We start from the raw sequence: 19277 nt of genomic DNA on the forward strand, positions 1-19277 counted from the left end.
ACTGGGGAAATTCCTGTGCTACAGCAGCTCAAAAGAAAATAAATTAAACACATCAGAATAACACAAATACACATTAAGTAGACATAGGAGAAAAAAATATATACATAAAGTATAAGAAATAGAAAAAAATAGAATTAGTTATAATAATAATAGTAATAAAACAAACATATTTACACAGTAAACACCCTTATATAAACACAGCTATACAGAGGAGTAAGGTGCGGATGAATATTTTTTTTTACAGTATTAGTACTTGTACTGAAGTAAAGGATCTGAATAACGCACTGAATGCTTATACGGGGAATTACTGGAATCGTTGGGTCTTTGTAAATTATAGTGTGTGGTCTAGACCTGCTCTGTAAATCTGTAAAGTGTCTTGAGATATCTCTTGTTATGAATTGATACTATAAATAAAATTGAATTGAATTGAATACTTCTTCCACGCGCTGATTGAGACATATTAAGTAATCTTGAAGACATCTCAAGAGACTTCAGATACAGTATTAGGAGACCACTAAGGTCTATATAAAAGAGACTTCAGATACAGTATTAGGAGACCACTAAGGCCTATATAAAAGAGACTTCAGATACAGTATTAGGGGACCACTAAGGCCTATATAAAAGAGACTTCAGATAAAGTATTAGGGGACCACTAAGGTCTATATAAAAGAGACTTCAGATACAGTATTAGGGGACCACTAAGGTCTATATAAAAGAGACTTCAGATACAGTATTAGGGGACCACTAAGGTCTATATAAAAGAGACTTCAGATACAGTATTAGGGGACCACTAAGGTCTATATAAAAGAGACTTCAGATACAGTATTAGGGGACCACTAAGGTCTATATAAAAGATACTTCAGATACCATATTAGGGGACCACTAAGGTCTATATGAAAGCATCCAAATAGCACCATGTCATAGGACCTTTAAGTAATCATGAAGACATCACTTCTTTGAGGAGATCACTGATATATCAGGTTGTGTAAACATGTGAACTCCGGCCTGTAGTTCCACCTCCCGGCCTGCTGGGGGCGCTAGCGGGTAAAGCTCCTTAAAACAGCAACCGGCGCTTCCTGTTTCATATGAGCGGTGTGGAGAGAGAGGAGGTGAGTTTAATATTTATGCAGTAATACAGTTTTGTCTTTATATTTATCCGTCTGTAGTTTTACTGGGCCGCTGGGGTCGGATTATACACGCGTAAAAAGAGTCGTGTTTACATCAGACCAAACTGCGTCATACTACTTAAAATCACAAGAAACAGTTAGCTAAATAGCTAGTTAGCTAACGGATGCTAGGCTAACGTTGTGAATGAGCCTGCGTTGACCTAACGTCACGTATGCTAATATTAGCTTAAACTGAGCGTTAAACCTCACCAAAACGTTAAACAAACTGTTGGAATGGGACATGATATGATATACATCGTTAGTTTTGTGCATTCGCTCCAGTTAGACTCTTGTTTGTGGGGATTTATGCGATAATATCAGTTTTATTGAGGCTTTCTGGGCATAGTTCAGATCCCATTCAATCTAGCTAGTAACGTTAGCCTAACTGTTGGTAGTAAATAATAGATATAAAACCAATTTAAAACAGAGGTTTTTGTTCTTCAATCTCTCGTCTACAAAACAAACCCAATGCTGGTTGGCAGGAAGGGTTTATGGGAAATTAATTATGTACAATTTAAGACATTTCTTAAATATATTACAGTAGGTTTTCTCTCTCTATTGTGTGTCTGATTGTACCTGAATACTGAATATATTTAGGATTTCTACATAAAAGAGATTGCTTAACGTAGTATAGTATATTAGTCTATTTAAAAACACCAAAGGCAGTTTTTACATATTAAGTTCAGACAAAATTGATCTTTATGAATAGATGTTATTAAGTTTTTTTACATGGGACAATACATCTCTGGTCAAGTAGTTTTTTTTTTATTGAAGGAGAGAGTAGAAAAACCTCCAATATTACAGCAGATTCATAGCTTCTGAACATGTGTGTGTGTGTGTGTGTGTGTGTGTGTGTGTGTGTGTGTGTGTGCGTGTGGGGCTAAGCTTGAAAAACAAAAGGATTTCTGTAAACGAAGACGTGAACGTGCTCTTTCTTTTTCTGTTTGGTCAGACGCCACCATGGATATCCGACCAAATCACACCATTTACATCAACAATATCAATGATAAAGTCAAGAAAGAAGGTAAGTGCATTTATTCACATATCATCTGTGTGTGTGTGTGTGTGTGTGTGTGTGTGTGTGTGTGTGTGTGTGTGTGTGTGTGTGTGTGTGTGTGTGTGTGTGTGTGTAGAGCTGTCAGTCTTCCTGTATAATACCAATCAGATTCCTCTGGTTCCAGCCTCTGTGATGTGTTAACGATATATTCTGCTTCTGGTCTTTCCTCTGGCAGAGCTGAAGCGCTCGCTCTACGCGCTCTTCTCTCAGTTCGGTCAGATAATCGACATCGTGGCCATGAAGACGGCGAAGATGAGGGGACAGGCCTTTGTCGTCTTCAAAGAGCTCGCCGGCGCCACCAACGCACTGAGGCAACTTCAGGGCTTCCCGTTCTACAACAAGCCCATGGTAGGAACACTGACGCTGTGTTTGTTTACCCCGTGTCACTACCCGATGTGAGTCAAGTGCAGATGGGAGTTGTGCATGTGTCAGTTTGTGACAATGACCAGATTTCACGCAGATCTGTTTTGCTGTTAGCCACAGAATAACGAGATAGGTACGTTACGTAGCAGTAATTTATTATTTAGCGTAAGGCATCACATTTTCACGGCATAATCCCTGATATCAGTTCTAGATTAGAGGCTGAAGTAGTCTACAATAACCTGCTAACGAGAGACTTCTGTAATGCCAACACAATAAAAATTGACCTACATAAGGAAGTTTTTTCACTGCTACCTACAAGTTAGCAATCAAACACAACAAAGGCTGTCACTTGAATGGCGTTTTGAGCTAACGTTAGCCATCAAACAATCCTAGATAGCTAAAACGTTTTCCGGATCCCTTGGCGTTATGCCGTAAAACGTTTAAATCTGAGCATGCGCAACTCACATCTGCACTCGACTCACATCGCGCAGTGACAGCCCGTTCAAACACCCATCACCCAGACAGTTTTCTTTTTAGTGGAATGCCGGCTGTATTTAACACACATGTATAGTTTATTGACATGCTTTTGTGTCTATGAAAAAGTCAAATATCTTTGACTGTATTACTGCATGCTTTTTTTTTTGAAAAAAAAAAAAGGGGGGGGTGGTAGGGGGGAGGGGAGAAAAAAAACCCATTGGAAATTTTTTTGGGGTTTTACCCAGGCAACAATAATAATAAATAAACTTATAATATAATTTGAGTGCTTCAAGTGAGTTTTTTTTGTTATAACTTACTACATAATAAATCATTAAATTTTTCCCACATGGCCTCAGCGATAAACGAGCCGTTCTGTAATGTCGCCGACTGTCGTTTTTAAAAAGAATCGCGTTAGCACCGCTATCGGAAGAAACCCAAAGGAAACCCAACCCTACTGGTGCTTCATGCAGCTGCAGAAACATATAACATATTACTGTTGTTTTCCAGAGGATACAGTACGCGAAGACTGACTCCGAGGTCATCGCCAAGGTGAAAGGCACGTACGGCGACAAGGAGAAGAAGAAGGACAAGAAGAAGAAAGCCCAGGAGGTGTCGGCGGTCAGCCTAATGAAGAAACCGGCAGCGGTGAGTCGGCAGCGTTCAGTTTAGGTTTATAAAATTTAACTATCAGACATGTCACCATTCTCTGTCTCTTCATGCTTCTTATCTTCAACATTTTTTTATTTATTTATTTATTTCAGGACAATGCACATTTAACGAACATGTACAGCAGTACACGTAAAAGTGCCAGATTGTAGCAAAAAGGCTAATTTCCATCTGTAGTCCCATTTGGCAGATATAAATTACAATAACAGGACATAAGATTAACACTATTAACATTTGCTATATAAAACAGGATGAAACGGGACGAAAGAGAAACAAAATAAAAATAAAAAAAAGACAAATTATTAGTAAATGTTAAAACGGAGACACAACATACATATGCCTCACTGAGCTAATACGGTACAGCATACCCGTACTTGGTTAGTTCTAAGACAAAATATATACAGTAATAACAATAAGGAATAAGGAAAAACAAAATGAGAGAAAAGCAAACAAGACAATTTATTAGTAAGTGTTAAGATGAAGACATAATTCATTAGCACACTCTACTGGGCTAATACGGTACAGCATTCAGTCAGAGGTGATTGCACACATTTGGTTAGCTCTGAGCCACACCTTTACCTGGCTTTTAAAGGTGGTTGGAGTGGGACGTTCCCTTAAGAAGTGGTTTTGTGTTGTTTCAATAGAATAGAACATTTTCTTTTTAGGGTCAGAACAGACGTTTTGTCTGAATCACTCTTCTCCTATACAGAGCCATACTAAGAGCTGGAACGATGTGCTTTTGTCCCGATTCTATTCCTTCCTGATACATGGGTTTATATTTCAATTTCAAAAAGAGATGAACACTTTCAGTCTAGTAAATTAAAATAAATGAGTTGTGATACTGATCTGTTAGTAAGCTTTGTCCACAGGTTGTGTAAGAATGAAGGCAGATGTGGTGGTGATTTTTGACTGTGGTTATTTGTGTTTGTTGTCTGCAGGGATCAGCGGCGCCTGTCAACTCTGCTGCCGTCCAGGTGAGACTGTCCACAGCAGCTCAAATGAATCTGCTAGTTTTTGTTAAAGGGATTCACCGGGGTCCTGTTTCAATAGTGATACAAATACAGTGGAGCATTTTTGGCCCTAGTTTATACTACATATGTAAGAAAAGTAAGATTACAATTCTTAATCTGTATATAGAATACTTGAGATAGATAATCCCCGTCACTCTCTCACTCCCTCTACCACACTCACTCACTCACTCAACACACACACACACACACACACACACACACACACCCCACGCACCCATTCATTCCCTGCACACACACACGTGTGCACACACACACTCGCACCCCTCACACTCACTACCCACACACACACACACTCCTGACTCACACACTCCTGACGCACACACTCTCACACTCACTCCCCACACACACTCATTCCCTACGTCCGCACACACACACACATATGCTGACCCTGCTATTCTCTTAGAGGTTGACACACACACACCAACACATAGTCTAAATGTCAGGCCACTTGCGTAGCTACGGAGAAAGCTCCGCATGGATCCTCCACAGGACCATAAATCACACTTTACTCTTCCTCAACCTCCAACTCTTCCTCTACTCTAACTCACTCAGGAGATACAGTACAACAGTAACATCTTCTCACGTTGTGTTGACACCTTTCACTCGTCAAAACTAATGCAATACTAGCCTTGTAGGAGTCTGCGGTTTATGAGCAACGTCAACGTGTGTGTGCTGAGCTGATTAGATTCGTGTGTGGCACTCTAACACGTGATCTCTGCCGTCCAATCAGGTGGTGGACAACCCACCGAACTACATCCTGTTCCTCAACAACCTGCCTGAAGAGACCAACGAGATGATGCTCTCCATGCTGTTCAACCAGTGAGTTCTCTCTCTCTCTCTCTCTCTCTCTCTCTCTCTCCCTCTCTGTCTCTGTCTCTCTCTGTCTCTCTCTGTCTCTCTGTCTCTCTCTGTCTCTCTGTCTCTCTCTCTCCCTCTCTCCCTCTCTGTCTCTGTCTCTCTCTGTCTCCCTCTCTCCCTCTCTCTCTCTGTCTCTCTCTCTCTCTCTCTCTCTCTCTCTCTCTCTCTCTCTCTCTCTCTCTCCCTCTCTCTCTCTCTCTCCCTCTCTCCCTCTCTGTCTCTGTCTCTCTCTGTCTCCCTCTCTCCCTCTCTGTCTCTGTCTCTCTCTGTCTCTCTCTGTCTCTCTCTCTCTCTCTCTCTCTCTGTCTCTCTCTCTCTCTCTCTCTCTCTCTCTCTCTCTGTATCTCTCTATTCTGACAGTACAGGTTTTTATACACCAAAAACTAGTGTCGCATTATTATTCGCTTTGTCACTTTTTAACGTTTTTGTGTTTTTCAACGTTTTTTGTTGCTTATCCAACTTTTTGTTGTTGTTTTTTTTTCTAAATTTTTGGTGCTTCATACAGTGGTGCTCATGAGTTTATGAACCCATGCTACAGTTGACTAAAAAGAGGAATAAAAAAATCATATTTACAATGGTTGGATTTTTCCTCATTTTCTTTCAATCAATGCATTCTGATCAATTTCCAAAAGATAATTTTCTTTTTTTTTTTTTTTTTTTTTATTCCTCTTTTTAGTCAACTTTAGCACTGTAAGTACAACTTTAGTACAATGTTTTTGGTGTTTGTTTTTTTTCTACATTTTTGGCGCTTTATTCAATGTCTTTGATGTTTTTTTGGGGTGTTTTGTGAAGCCCTTTGTAATGTAGCTTTTGAAAAGCTCTCTATAAATAAAGATTAGTATTGACAGGGTTTCTTTGTGTGTTTTTTGTCCTCTGCAGGTTTCCCGGTTTCAAAGAGGTGCGACTGGTCCCGGGGAAACACGACATCTCCTTCGTGGAGTTTGAGAGCGAGACGCAGGCGGGCGTGGCTAAAGACGCACTGCAAGGCTTCCGGATCACAGCCACCTGCGCCATGAAGATCACCTACGCCAAGAAGTAGTCCCCGAGTTCAGTCGCTGGACACACAGAGACTCTGAGGGGGACAAAGGGGGACATGGTCCCTGGATTACCGTTGAGGTCCCACAGTGATTTTTGTAAATCATACACAGCTGTTTTATTTTTATTTTCTTTCTACTTTTTTTGTTTGTTGGTAAAATTCAGTCCTTTCGTTCACGAGGTCGAGCAGATAATCTCTGGCCTACATCTGGTTTTGTAAAATAAAAGGCTTTTACATAACTGGTTTTTAGGCTTTTAAGTGTGTGTGTGTGTGTGTGTGTGTGTGTGTGTGTGTGTGTGTGTGTGTGTGTGTGTGTGTGTGTGTGTGTGTGTGTGTGTGTGTGTGTGTGTGTGTGTGTGTGTGTGTGTGTGTGTGTGTGTGTGTGTGTGTGTGTGTGTGTGTGTGTGTGTGTGTGGTTAAGTTGGAGATTAGAGATCAACCGGTGTTAAAGCACCGCCGAGAGAGAACCCCATTAACATTCCCTGATGGTTATTTTTATGAAATATATATATTTTAATGGGAGGGAATTACATATGTGTGTCGCCAATGTGCACATCGGTTTGAAATATGTTTTTGTATTTGCTCTCACGATGGCATACCACTGCCAGGGTTGCTACTGAAATAATAGGCTAAAGCAACGACAGTTTATGGAAAACACAAGCGTGATTATGGTCAGATCTTGGTCCTGACTGATGGGGAAGTGATAATGATATTGATAAGAGTAATTTACGCATCTACAGCGTGTATTTTTTATTTTTTTTTTGCCAACTTTCCTTCCTGTTTTAGGAAGCAGCGACTGTATTGCGTTTTCCCTGTAAAACCGAGTCTGTGTTCTTCATATTTATGGAGAATTATAATTTGCTCTTCTTATATAAAACGTGCGGCTCTGGTAGATGTTTGCGATTGGTCATGCTGTGCAAACACCGCCTCTTTTATGTGAATGCACGCGCCGCTGGATTGGGAAACCCTGATGGTTGAACTGAACTACTTGATACAGGTTATGCAGGACTGCAGTTGTTAGGTTAGGTGAAGCCGGGTAACTGAAAGAAATCCAGGACATGTTGATCTGGATTCGTAGTACAGGGCTCAGGTCAGCCAGTGCAACAGTCTGGCTCATTGATGTGGTGTTTTTATGATACACACACACACAATACATGTTAGTAGATTAATTTACTGTTGAAAACAAAGATCAGAGCTGGCACTAACTGATGCCGTGCCAAAGGCAAGATTTAACCATTGTGTTGTCTTCGGGTCAAATTGACCCGTTTTCAATTTTTGTTTTATATCGGGGAAAATATGGGACCTATAAATAAGCGCTGAAAATATGTAGAAGAAACATTTAACAGGACAAAATGTTGGAAAAAGCAACAAAAAGGCTGTCAAAATGTTTTTTTTCCAGGGTGCTATTGGAAAAAAGCAGGGGAGAGGGATGATTTTTGATCATGAACAACAAAAGAAAACCTGCACGAATGAAATCCTTCCAATAGAGCCACTCAGCCAGCCGTGCCAAAATACTTATTTATGAACTTCAATACAGTGGTGTAGTCTAATGTATTGCAGTGGGTAAACTGTATTGTATATACAGTGCCTTGCGAAAGTATTCGGCCCCCTTGAACGTTTCGACCTTTTGCCACATTTCAGGCCTCAAACATAAAGATATAAAACTGTAATTTTTTGTGAAGAATCAACAACAAGTGGGTCCCAATTATGAAGTGGAACGAAATTCATTGGTTATTTCAAACTTTTTTAACAAATAAAAAACTGAAAAGTGGGCGTGCAAAATTATTCAGCCCCTCTTTTACTTTCAGTGCAGCAAACTCTCTCCAGAAGTTCAGTGAGGATCTCTGAATGATCCAATGTTGACCTAAATGACTAATGATGATAAATAGAATCCAGCTGTGTGTAATCAAGTCTCCGTATAAATGCACCTGTTCTGTGATAGTCTCAGAGGTCAGTGTAAAGCGCAGAGAGCATCATGAAGAACAAGGAACACACCAGGCAGGTCCGAGATACTGTTGTGGAGAAGTTTAAAGCCGTATTTGGATACAAAAAGATTTCCCAAGCTTTAAACATCCCAAGGAGCACTGTGCAAGCGATAATATTGAAATGGAAGGAGTGTCAGACCACTACAAATCTACGAAGACCCGGCCATCCCTCTAAACTTTCAGCTCATACAATGAGAAGACTGATCAGAGATGCAGCCAAGAGGCCCATGATCACTCTGGATGAACTGCAGAGATCTACAGCTGAGGTGGGAGACTCTGTCCATAGGACAACAATCAGTCGTATACTGCACAAATCTGGCCTTTATGGAAGAGTGCGCAAGAAGAAGCCATTTCTTAAAGATATCCATAAAAGTGTGCGTTTAAAGTTTGCCAAAAGCCACCTGGGAGACACACCAAACATGTGGAAGAAGGTGCTCTGGTCAGATGAAACCAAAATCGAACGTTTTGGCAACAATGCAAAACGTTATGTTTGGCGTAAAAGCAACACAGCTCATCACCCTGAACACACCATCCCCAATGTCAAACATGGTGGTGGCGAGCATCATGGTTTGGGCCTGCTTTTCTTCAGCAGGGACAGGGAAGATGGTTAAAATTGATGGGAAGATGGATGGAGCCAAATACAGGACCATTCTGGAAGAAAACCTGATGGAGTCTGCAAAAGACCTGAGACTGGGACGGAGATTTGTCTTCCAACAAGACAATGATCCAAAACATAAAGCAAAATCTACAATGGAATGGTTCACAAATAAACATATCCAGGTGTTAGAATGGCCAAGTCAAAGTCCAGACCTGAATCCAATCGAGAATCTGTGGAAAGAACTGAAAACTGCTGTTCACAAACGCTCTCCATCCAACCTCACTGAGCTCGAGCTGTTTTGCAAGGAGGAATGGGCAAAAATGTCAGTCTCGGATGTGCAAAACTGATAGAGACATACCCCAAGCGACTTACAGCTGTAATCGCAGCAAAAGGTGGCGCTACAAAGTATTAACTTAAGGGGGCTGAATAATTTTGCACGCCCAATATTTCCGTTTTTTATTTGTTTAAAAGGTTTGAAATATCCAATAAATTTCGTTCCACTTCATGATTGTGTCCCACTTGTTGTTGATTCTTCACAAAAAATTACAGTTTTATATCTTTATGTTTGAGGCCTGAAATGTGGCAAAAGGTCGAAAAGTTCAAGGGGGCCGAATACTTTCGCAAGGCACTGTATATTGGCTGGAATTTTCCTTTGGGAGCTAGGGGCAATATCATAGTTGGGGGGGGGGGGGCTGTGTGTCCTCCCCCAGGGAAGTTTTGAGCATCAACGACTTAATTTCCTGCATTCAGATAACTTTTATGTACGGAGCCCCGGAGGTGACATGGAGAAGAAAATTAAATGTACTGGGGGCAAACAACAAACTCAAGATCTTGACATCGTGACATGGAGGAGAAAAAACAAAAAACGAAGACATAAAAAAATAATCAATATGGATATGTTGCACTTTTGTGCTGCTTATGGATGTTCGAACGAAAGAAAAACAGCAAGGGATAACATTTCACAGGTGAGAATGTGTTTTATGATATATTCTCGTTTGGCTCTCTGTGAAGGCGGTCGCATTTCTCCCTCTCCTCCCGTTGCCTGCCCTGCTTTGCTCTCGTCTAGTCTTTGTCTCTGTGTACTTGGAGAGTCTCTCTCTCTGCACTGCTCCTAAACCAAGAATTATGGATTTGATCAACTGGTCTCTCGGCACAATTGACACAATCTTCTCGACGAGAAGCTCGGGTTCGGGGGAACCTGACCGCCCTGCCGGAACGTTCGCAGCTGGCTACACGATGGACGCGTGGGAGAGGTGGCGGGTCGTGTGTCTGGCGGTTCTTTCCGTGGAGGACATTGAGGATATCTACCTATTCGGAACCATGATAACAGGTCTTTTGCTGATTGGCTCAGGCATTGCCCTGGTTTATCGAGAAATTAGGAAGACAGGAACCGAGCAAAATACCAGGCTGCCCGTCATGGTTGAAGCTGTGGGCAGAGCTGTCGGAACTCAGATTGGGACTATGAACACCATGAGCCACACATTGGATACCATCTTGGGGAGACTGTCAGCTCTGGATAGGCTGGACAACATCTCGGGGAAACTCACGGTTTTGGCAAGGAAATTTGATCGATGCGGAGACCGGAGGGGACATTTCAGAGACGTGGAGAGTGACTAACTGCGGCTCCTCGCCCTAAGACAAAACAAATTCCAATCTTATCTTTTCGGCTCCCTGAACCAGCACTGGCCTTGGCCGAGGCCGGTGTTGAATAATCACTCCCCCTGGAGCACTGCAGCGAGGCACACTCTTGCGTTCCTCACCCGACTCCCACAGACACCTGCTGATTGTTGACTCGGACTGGGTCCTGTTTCAAGGCTGACTCCATGGCAACTGACTGTATATCGCAACGACAATCGTGCGGACTGAGACAGCCAGATTACGGGGGCCAGACGCAGTTTGACTACTCAGGCCTACACACACACAAACTCTTACATATGTACAGATATGCAATCACACCCCAGCCCCCATCCAGCGCCTTCTCCGCTTTGTACCCCCAGTCAGGCGGGCGGGTCTGTGACCAGCGCCGTTATGGCTGCAGGACCGGATGGCTGCTTGCCTGTGCTGGTTTACCTCAACCCCAACACCCCCTTCCCCTATTGCATGTATCATGTGCTCTTGTACTGGTTATGTGCTTATGTTGCAGAGGTGTTTTTTTCCTGTTCCCAGACTGTACTCCTATAGGGGCACAGTCTGGGAGTTGCCTTTTTTTCTCCTCATGTCATGCTGTATTATTTTCTTTAATACCCTGTCTTCCTGTCCTGTCTACCCCATTGTATGTTTGTATATGTATGGTCAGGTTGATGGATTATTTTGCTGGTACTTGTGACTATGTGACAACAATAAAGGGCGACGACGACGACTACTACTACTACTACTACTACTACTACTACTACTACATATGACGCCTTCGACCTGCAATCTGAGCTCCAGTGGCAGCGGGAGGCGGAGAGTTCCGTGGCCGGCGGCAGCGTCTCTTTCCCCGGGCAGGAACACAGCTTAGCCTCCACCATCCTCCACAATCACTGCTGGTGGAAACAAACATTTCCTCCTGCCACTCCTTCACATTAAAAGCATCCAACTGGTGAAACACACCGGGAGCTTTTATTGTGAAGCAGCCACAGGAAACGCAATGTACTGGTAATGAAATACAACTTATCTGTAAACCAGCTTTTCTGTTCGGTGTTTGGTGTTCAAGTCACTGTTTACTCAGGCCTTGTGTTCAACATCTGGTTTATTTTACAGTTTTTCTTTTTATAATCACATAAGGATTTCTTTGACTTATAAACCAATCTTACCCACAAAAGACAAAAAATAAACGAAGTGACTAATAATGAACTAAAACACTTTTCATACAAAATAAACATTCATTAACCTTTTATACATGGTATGATAACGACATATATTCACACTGTGTTCTGTAGACAACTATAGACATGTAACAGGCCTTAAGCTGCGTTCAGACCAAAGAAAGTGATGCACAGATTTTTGGCAGGGTTGTGCAGCGGTGGGAGTGTCACTGAAACAGCCTATTTGTGTGACTTCCCAATGTAGCACAAGTACACTTTATATTTCACACTGTTTTCTGTCAGATCGTTTATAGATCTCGACATTTCCGACTGAACTTGAAGGCAGCTTTATTTCCCGGAGAAAGAGAGAAAGAAAAGAGATGAGCGAGATATAGCGAGTGCTTTGTTGTTGAAGGAAACATTCGAGGGACTGACGGAGGGACTGAGGAAACAGTCAGCTGTTCCCCAAACTCCCGGGCAGTTCAGAGCTTGTGTTTGGGGCTTTAAAACGTTCTCGTGGCAGAGATAGAGGCAGTGATGTTTCCCGTTTCGTGTACTGGACTCTCACACCGCCTTCAAACACTCTGACAAGTCTGATCTCTGGTTACATGATTGGCAAACATTTGTTTCCCTGAATGAAAATAAATGAATCAAAGTTAAGTGATTAGTTTACTCTGACAGGAGAGATGATCAGAGGGGCAGAGTTTTTACCACCATCATTACTACAGGGACAGAAGTATGGGAAAAGTTTCTCAGTGAAGGAGCAGCCAGTAAAGGAGTAGATAAGAGCTGCAGCATCTACATCATAAAAGGAGACCAGACCCTCCTCATAATCCACAAACACCCCCACCTTCTGAGGAGGAGACTTCAGAGAGAGAAGGACTGAAGGTTTAGCAGCAGCTATGTACACATTTCCATTTGTCAAATATAAAGTCCATACACCATTCTGAGGGATCAGCGGGATGTTCTCTTTCCTGTTGATTGACTCTCTGGCCACTCCTAAAGCCCATTTAGTCTTTCCTTTAACTTGAACCTCAAAGTAAAATCTGCCTGAAGAGAAACTCTGCTTTCCTAAAACACAAGCACAATTAGAAAATCTCTCCGGGTTGTCTGGGAGATTCTTCCTCACATCACCAAGATTCACTTGTTTCCCATCATCAGACAGGATGAGTTGAGGATGTGCTGTATCAGGATCAAGAGTCACATCCACTGCATACTGCTGGACCCTCTTCAGCTCAGACTTAGCAAGCAGCTTCTTCATCTCTTCACTGAGTGTCTCATCCAGCTGTGCCACAGCTTTCACCACAGTCCCCTCATATGATGATGGATGGATGCTGACCTCTGTCCAGTCCTTGGTTGGTGGAGGTTGTTGGATGTTTAGGGACTGGACACTCTGGAGAAGATGGAGGTGGTCTTCAGAGCGTGAGAGCTGCTCCACCTCAGTGCTTCTCTTCATCAGCTCAGAGATTTCCTGTTCCAGCTCTTTGATGAAAGCTTCGGCCTGTTTTTCTGTTGTTTTCTGCTTCTCTTTGATCGTGTTGATGAGCTCATTCAGGCCTCTCTCAACAGACTCCTTCAGAGAAGTGAAGACCTGAACACCTTCTGCTGTCTCTCTGTCTGCATCTTCCTCACTGAGGTCGACTGAGTGTTTGATCTCCTGAATCTTCAGTCGTCTCTTCTGGATCATCTGCTGAATTTCAGCCTCTGTCTTCCCCAGCTCTGCCTTCTTTCTTTCATATTCTTCTTTCAGAGGAACAACATCATGCATCTTGTGGTCTAAAACAGTGCAGAGCATGCAGACACATGTCTGGTCGGTCTTACAGAACAGCTCCAGAGGTTTATCATGCTTTGTACACATCCTGCCTTCCAGGTTCTCCACAGGGTCGATCAGCTGATGTCTTTTCAGACCTGCCGTTGTCAGATGAGACTCCAGGTGAGTCTCACAGTAGGAGACCAGACACACCAGGCAGGACTTCAGGGCCTTCAGTTTGGTTCCAGTGCAGACATCACAGGGAACTTCTCCTGGTTTGGACACTTGTTGCTCTGAGCTGCTGCTGCTGGCTTTCTGTTGAGCTGACTGTCTGAACTGAGCAACCATCTCAGAGAACAATGTGTTGATGAGCAGCTCAGGTTTTGTGTTGAAAACCTTTTTACACATCGGACACAGGTACTGGTCATTAGTATTCCAGTGTTCATTGATGCAGTTCTTGCAGAAGTTGTGTCCACATGATGTGGTGACAGGATCAGTGAACACATCCAGACAGATGGAGCACAGAAACTGATCTTCAGATGGCAGATAGTTTGCAGCAGCCATATCTACACATAGGGTGAAAGAAAAGATAAAACACATTAAAATGCAGTTTTAATTATAAAAAAAAGAAGGTGTTTTGACTTGCACCGAACTGTGAGCAACAACATTTAAATTATGCTGACAAATTGAAGCTCGCTACTCTGACAAAACAGCACTGAATATATCCACATAGGGGCCGAGCCAGACATTGTTTAAAGATGTGGGGCTCAGCCCAGTTTACAGCGGCTAAATGCGCTATATATTTTAAGACATTTGAGATAATAGTAAATATCTGCACTGGGTTTCACCAGCTATCTGTAAGTTCAAACATAGAATAGTTTGAACCTATCTTTAATTAGGTTGGAGTTTACACGCTACTAACATTTTAAGGGTTGCACCAGCTGAAAAAGTTCTAAGGCATAAGTTAAAACTTAAATCTTACACCTCGCCTTGGTGGATGTAAAGTCCTCTGTAAGATAGATGTTGTCATAGCGTATCGTTTTAATGCAACACTATGTAACTTTTCCCACTTCGGTCCCCCTATAGGTTGTCTCATTGGAACTCCAGCTACAGCTAAAAGTTACATAGTGTTGCTTGGTGGTATAACTTGAAGAATTAAGAGGAGTGACATACTATTTAGCCTCAGCAAAGCATTGTCAATATACACTACCGGTCAAAAGTTTGGGGTCACTTAGAAATTTACATTCCACTCCATTACAGACAGAATAGCAGCTGAGATTAGTTGCATTGTTTTTTTAACCAGGGCAGCAGTTTTCTACGGAGCCCCCCTGGTCCCACTTTGTCAAAAAAATTATTTATAACTATCTCGTGGCCTCAAGATAGTGTAGAGATGTAGTGTAGTGCAATACTTCACATTCTGTGCAATATTCTCTGTTTTAATATTCAGTGTGCAATATAGTTTGCTGCAGTTCTGCTTCTATTTATTTACTAGTACGGTTCATCACAATTCTGTTAATACAGTAATTGTGAATCTTGTAGGCTGCATATCCATAGTCTTTTATAATTCTTCTTCATATTTTATAGCCTATATTTATACTTTACATGTATATATGTCACAAAGTGAAGCCAGGCAGCCAGAGTTTTCTTATGTTGTATATGTGGTGTTTTATTTTGTATATAGTGTGGTGTTTTGGTTTGCCCGGCACAGAACTGAAGACTCCTCCCAGCGCACCTGAGGCAGATCTCATCAGGAGAGATGCTGGAGGAACACGGAACGTGCTCCGACACACCGGGAGCGCATTTTGATAATGAATGGCTGAGACATAAGGAGGAAAGAGGAGCGGATAGAGAGCGAAAAAGAAACGTTGGGGACGGAGCACAGATAGACGGGCAGGACAGCGGAGCCGGAGGACAGCTGTGGATGTTTGGAGGATCGGCGCGTTGGCGTTGTGCGAGTGCGATTTGGGCAACAATAGAAAATCTGATTTCAACCAGTCTATAGAGAAAGGGACTACAATCTTTACCCTTTTCTGTTTGAGGGAGGGGGGAAGAGGGCCAGCAGCACGCAACGTCCACTCTGCCTTTCCTGTTAGGGCCACAACGCCAACGCGCCGATCCGCCAAACACAGCTGTCCTCCGGCTCCGCTGTCCTGCCCGTCTATCTGTGCTCCGTCACGTTTCTTTTTCGCTCTCTATCCGCTTGTCTTTCCTCCTTGTGCCTCAGCCATTCATAAATAAAACACCCGAAACACCACACTATATCCAACATAAGAAAACTCTGGCTGCCTGGCTCCACTTTTTGACATATAAAAGGGTAAATGAAAAAAACATTGGAGAACCCTTGTGCAATTATGTAAGCCCATAATCTGAAAACTGCTGCCCTGGTTAAAAAAAACGATGCAACTGATATCATCTGGTAATCTGTCTATAATGGAGTGGAATGAAAATTGTGACCCCAAACTTTTGACCGCTAGTGTATATATTATCAAACAGTTCATATTCTCTAGCTGCTTCACAATAAAAACCTCACACTAGTTTTCTTGTGGAAAGCTTTTATTGTGAAACAGTCAGTGGAAATAGAGGAAGCAGTATGCAATTAGTACACAGACAGAAAACCACAGAGATTCAGTTCAAAGTTCCTAATGCCTCTGTGTCCAAGTTATATTAAAGAACAGCACTGCTAACAAAGCTCTGCTTACTTGAACACATTCCATTTCCTCCAGCTGCTTCACATTAAAAGCCTCCCACTGGTTCTCTGCTTGAAAGCTTTTATTGTGAAACAGCCAGAGAAGATAGAGGAAGCTGTTTTTATGAAGCGATCTGTAAACAGTAACAATAGCAGTAAAATAGGAAGTAATCTAAACTCCAGTCCTGAGAACTGACACAGAGAGACTGTTTAAAGCTGTTAAAGTGGTCTACTGTATAGTGGGCCTGTGGACAAACAGCCATAGTTATATTGTTACCAATTTCACAAGACATTAAAAGAGAGGAACTTGCTGCCTGAGTAGAGCTGAAGTTTAGTGTTAATCCTGGTTGTAGAAAGTGTAAATGTGACCAGCTGTACTCACCAGTGTTTGGCAGAGACTCTGCTGTGTTGTTGAGAAAGACCTGATGAAGTCAGTTTGAGTTTTCTTTCAGAGAGAAACCGAGACTTGTCTCGACTGCAGCGTGGCTGACACTCTGACAAACTTAACTTTCATTTCTGGAGTGTGATGTTGAAGCTCTCCTCTTTCCAGTGTTGCTCCTCCTCTTACTGCAGCTCTGGTGTTAGGTTTCCTCCCTCTGATTTACACGGTTACACAGGTGTGCTGTCTGGTTAATATGGAGCAAAGATGGAGTTTTATCTAACAGGTGGGAGGAGGAAGGTGTGTGAGAAGGTGTTGCTTATATCTTTATGGGCCTTTTTCACGGCAGACATCTTGACATGTCATAGAAGGAAAAGCACAGGTGTATTCAAAACCCAGTAATGATGGCTGCATTCCACTTAGGAGAGGTCCTGGTATTGTGCATGCTGACTCACTGAAATATCTTACTGGGACACTTGATGGAACTGAGCCATTGTTAAGGTTATCAGTTTCAGCTGTGCTTTTCCTACTATGACAAGTCAACATGTCTGAAAAAGGTCCATTATGTTTGTTGAAACTTGAAGGTGCCTCATCTTTACTTTAACCAGGAGAGTTTAGTTTAGTTTATTGGACACAAAGAGAAACCTCCACACATCTGCAACATGTCAATGATATGACAATGTTTTCTTTTAACTTACAGAACAAACAGAGCTAATTCACTTCCAGCGTTACATACGTAACAGAAGTGAAGTAACTTCTGATTTTAACTGAAACCATGATCTTTTTCTAAACTTAACTTTGTAGTGTGTGTGTCTAAACATAACCAAACTGCGACCGTTTCACAACGTTAACGAGTTGTGTAAAACCTCGACCGTTACGTTCTCTGGTTTAGATATGAGGATGAAAAACTTTTGAGGTACCTCTTAGGCCATGTATCAAGAATGCATGCACAATTCCTTATTTTCACCTCGCACACACACATAAAAAGCATGCACATACTCAAAAGTGTGTGTGTGTGTGTGTGTGTGTGTGTGTCTTCTCTGTGCATCTGTCTGTCTGTCTGTGTCTGCCTGTCTCTCTTTTGCTATATCATTTTTTTCTACCAATATGTAAATGTTTACACTTTTCGGGATTCATTTTTAATAGCGACTGACCACACAATTTACCATGCTACATACAGTACAGGCCAAAGGTTTGGACACACCTTCTCATTCAATGTGTTTCCTTTTTATTTTCATGACTATTTACATTGTAGATTCTCACTGAAGGCATCAAAACTATGAATGAACACATATGGAATTATGTACTTAACAAAAAAGTGTGAAATAACTGAAAACATGTCTTATATTTTAGATTCTTCAAAGTAGCCACCCTTTGCTTTTTTTGATAACTCTGCAAACCCTTGGTGTTCTCTCAATGAGCTTCATGAGGTAGTCACCTGAAATGGTTTTACCTTCACAGGTGTGCTTTGTCAGGGTTCATTAGTGGAAGTTTTTCCCTTATTAATAAAAAAGCAAAGGGTGGCTACTTTGAGAAAAAAATATAAGACATGTTTTCAGTTATTTCACACTTTTTTGTTAAGTACATAATTCCATATGTGTTCATTCATAGTTTTGATGCCTTCAGTGAGAATCTACAATGTAAATAGTCATGAAAATAAAAAGGAAACACATTGAATGAGAAGGTGTCCAAACTTTTGGCCTGTACTGTATATAGCATATATACATGTATTGTTGCCGATTAATTTAATAGTTGACAACTAATTGATTTGTCTTTGCCGCTCTAAACACCAAAAACAATGTCGGCGTTATATTTGCTTTGTCACTTTTTAACATTTTTTGTGTTTGTTTCTTTCAAGGTTTTTCAAATGTATTTTGTTGCTTAGCCAATTTTTTTCCCTACGTTTTTGGCGCTTTATACAATGTTTTAGTTTTTTTTTCTACGTTTTTTGTCTGTTTTGTGTAGCACTTTGTAACATAGATTTTGAAAAGCTCTCTATAAATAAAGATTAGTATTTGTTTTAGTTTTTGGGGTTTTTGTTTTAAAGTTGTCCAGTGTCAGAAAACCGTTAAATCCTAAAAATATAAAAAAAAAAGAAGAAGGCGGGGGAAAGAAGAGAGAGCAAAAGGCTCACAACCCCCCCCTCCCCACCACACACCAAAAAAAAAAACAAAAAAAAACAAAAAAAAAAAAAAAAACAAAAAAAAAAAAAAAAAAAAAAAAGGGGGAAAAAGGCATAGTTTTTTTAAATTTTTTAAAAATAAAATAAAAAAGTTTTTTTTTGTTATAAAAAAAACAAAAATAAAAAAAAAAAAAAAAAAAAAAAAACATAATTTAAAAAAAAAAAAAAAAGGAAAAAAAAATTGTTAATAAAAAAAAAAAATTTAATATAAAAAAAAAAAAAGAAGTGTGTATGTGTATGTGGGAAAAAAAAAAAAA

General features: G+C 41.3%; 2 protein-coding genes across 2 annotated transcripts; one reads left to right on the forward strand and one right to left on the reverse strand.

Moving 5' to 3' along the window:
- Window positions 1-1016: 1016 nt before the first annotated feature.
- snrpb2 (small nuclear ribonucleoprotein polypeptide B2) lies at window positions 1017-6893 on the forward strand. Its single transcript, XM_039808496.1, has 7 exons — window positions 1017-1109; window positions 2119-2190; window positions 2399-2571; window positions 3571-3708; window positions 4668-4703; window positions 5491-5579; window positions 6498-6893. The coding sequence occupies exons 2-7, from the start codon at window positions 2127-2129 to the stop codon at window positions 6655-6657; spliced, it is 660 nt and encodes a 219-aa protein (XP_039664430.1). The 5' UTR covers window positions 1017-1109; window positions 2119-2126; the 3' UTR covers window positions 6658-6893.
- Window positions 6894-11938: 5045 nt separating this feature from the next.
- On the reverse strand, window positions 11939-17263 carry LOC120563808 (E3 ubiquitin-protein ligase TRIM21-like). Its single transcript, XM_039808219.1, has 2 exons — window positions 16842-17263; window positions 11939-14339 (listed from the first exon to the last, which is right to left on the reverse strand). Exon 2 carries the CDS (start codon window positions 14335-14337, stop codon window positions 12688-12690), a length of 1650 nt encoding a protein of 549 aa, XP_039664153.1. The 5' UTR covers window positions 14338-14339; window positions 16842-17263; the 3' UTR covers window positions 11939-12687.
- Between the last annotated feature and the right edge of the window lie 2014 nt (window positions 17264-19277).

The sequence above is a fragment of the Perca fluviatilis genome, chromosome 1, assembly GCF_010015445.1.
Source record: "Perca fluviatilis chromosome 1, GENO_Pfluv_1.0, whole genome shotgun sequence".
In the NCBI taxonomy this organism is placed as follows: Eukaryota; Metazoa; Chordata; class Actinopteri; order Perciformes; family Percidae; genus Perca; species Perca fluviatilis.

Coding starts and splice junctions, on each gene's coding strand:
- LOC120563808 (XM_039808219.1), bottom strand. CDS start 14,337: ATGGCTGCTGCAAACTATCTGCCATCTGAAGATCAGTTTCTGTGCTCC.
- snrpb2 (XM_039808496.1), top strand. CDS start 2,127: ATGGATATCCGACCAAATCACACCATTTACATCAACAATATCAATGAT. Junction 2,191..2,398: donor TGATAAAGTCAAGAAAGAAG/GTAAGTGCATTT, acceptor TTCCTCTGGCAG/AGCTGAAGCGCTCGCTCTAC. Junction 2,572..3,570: donor CGTTCTACAACAAGCCCATG/GTAGGAACACTG, acceptor GTTGTTTTCCAG/AGGATACAGTACGCGAAGAC.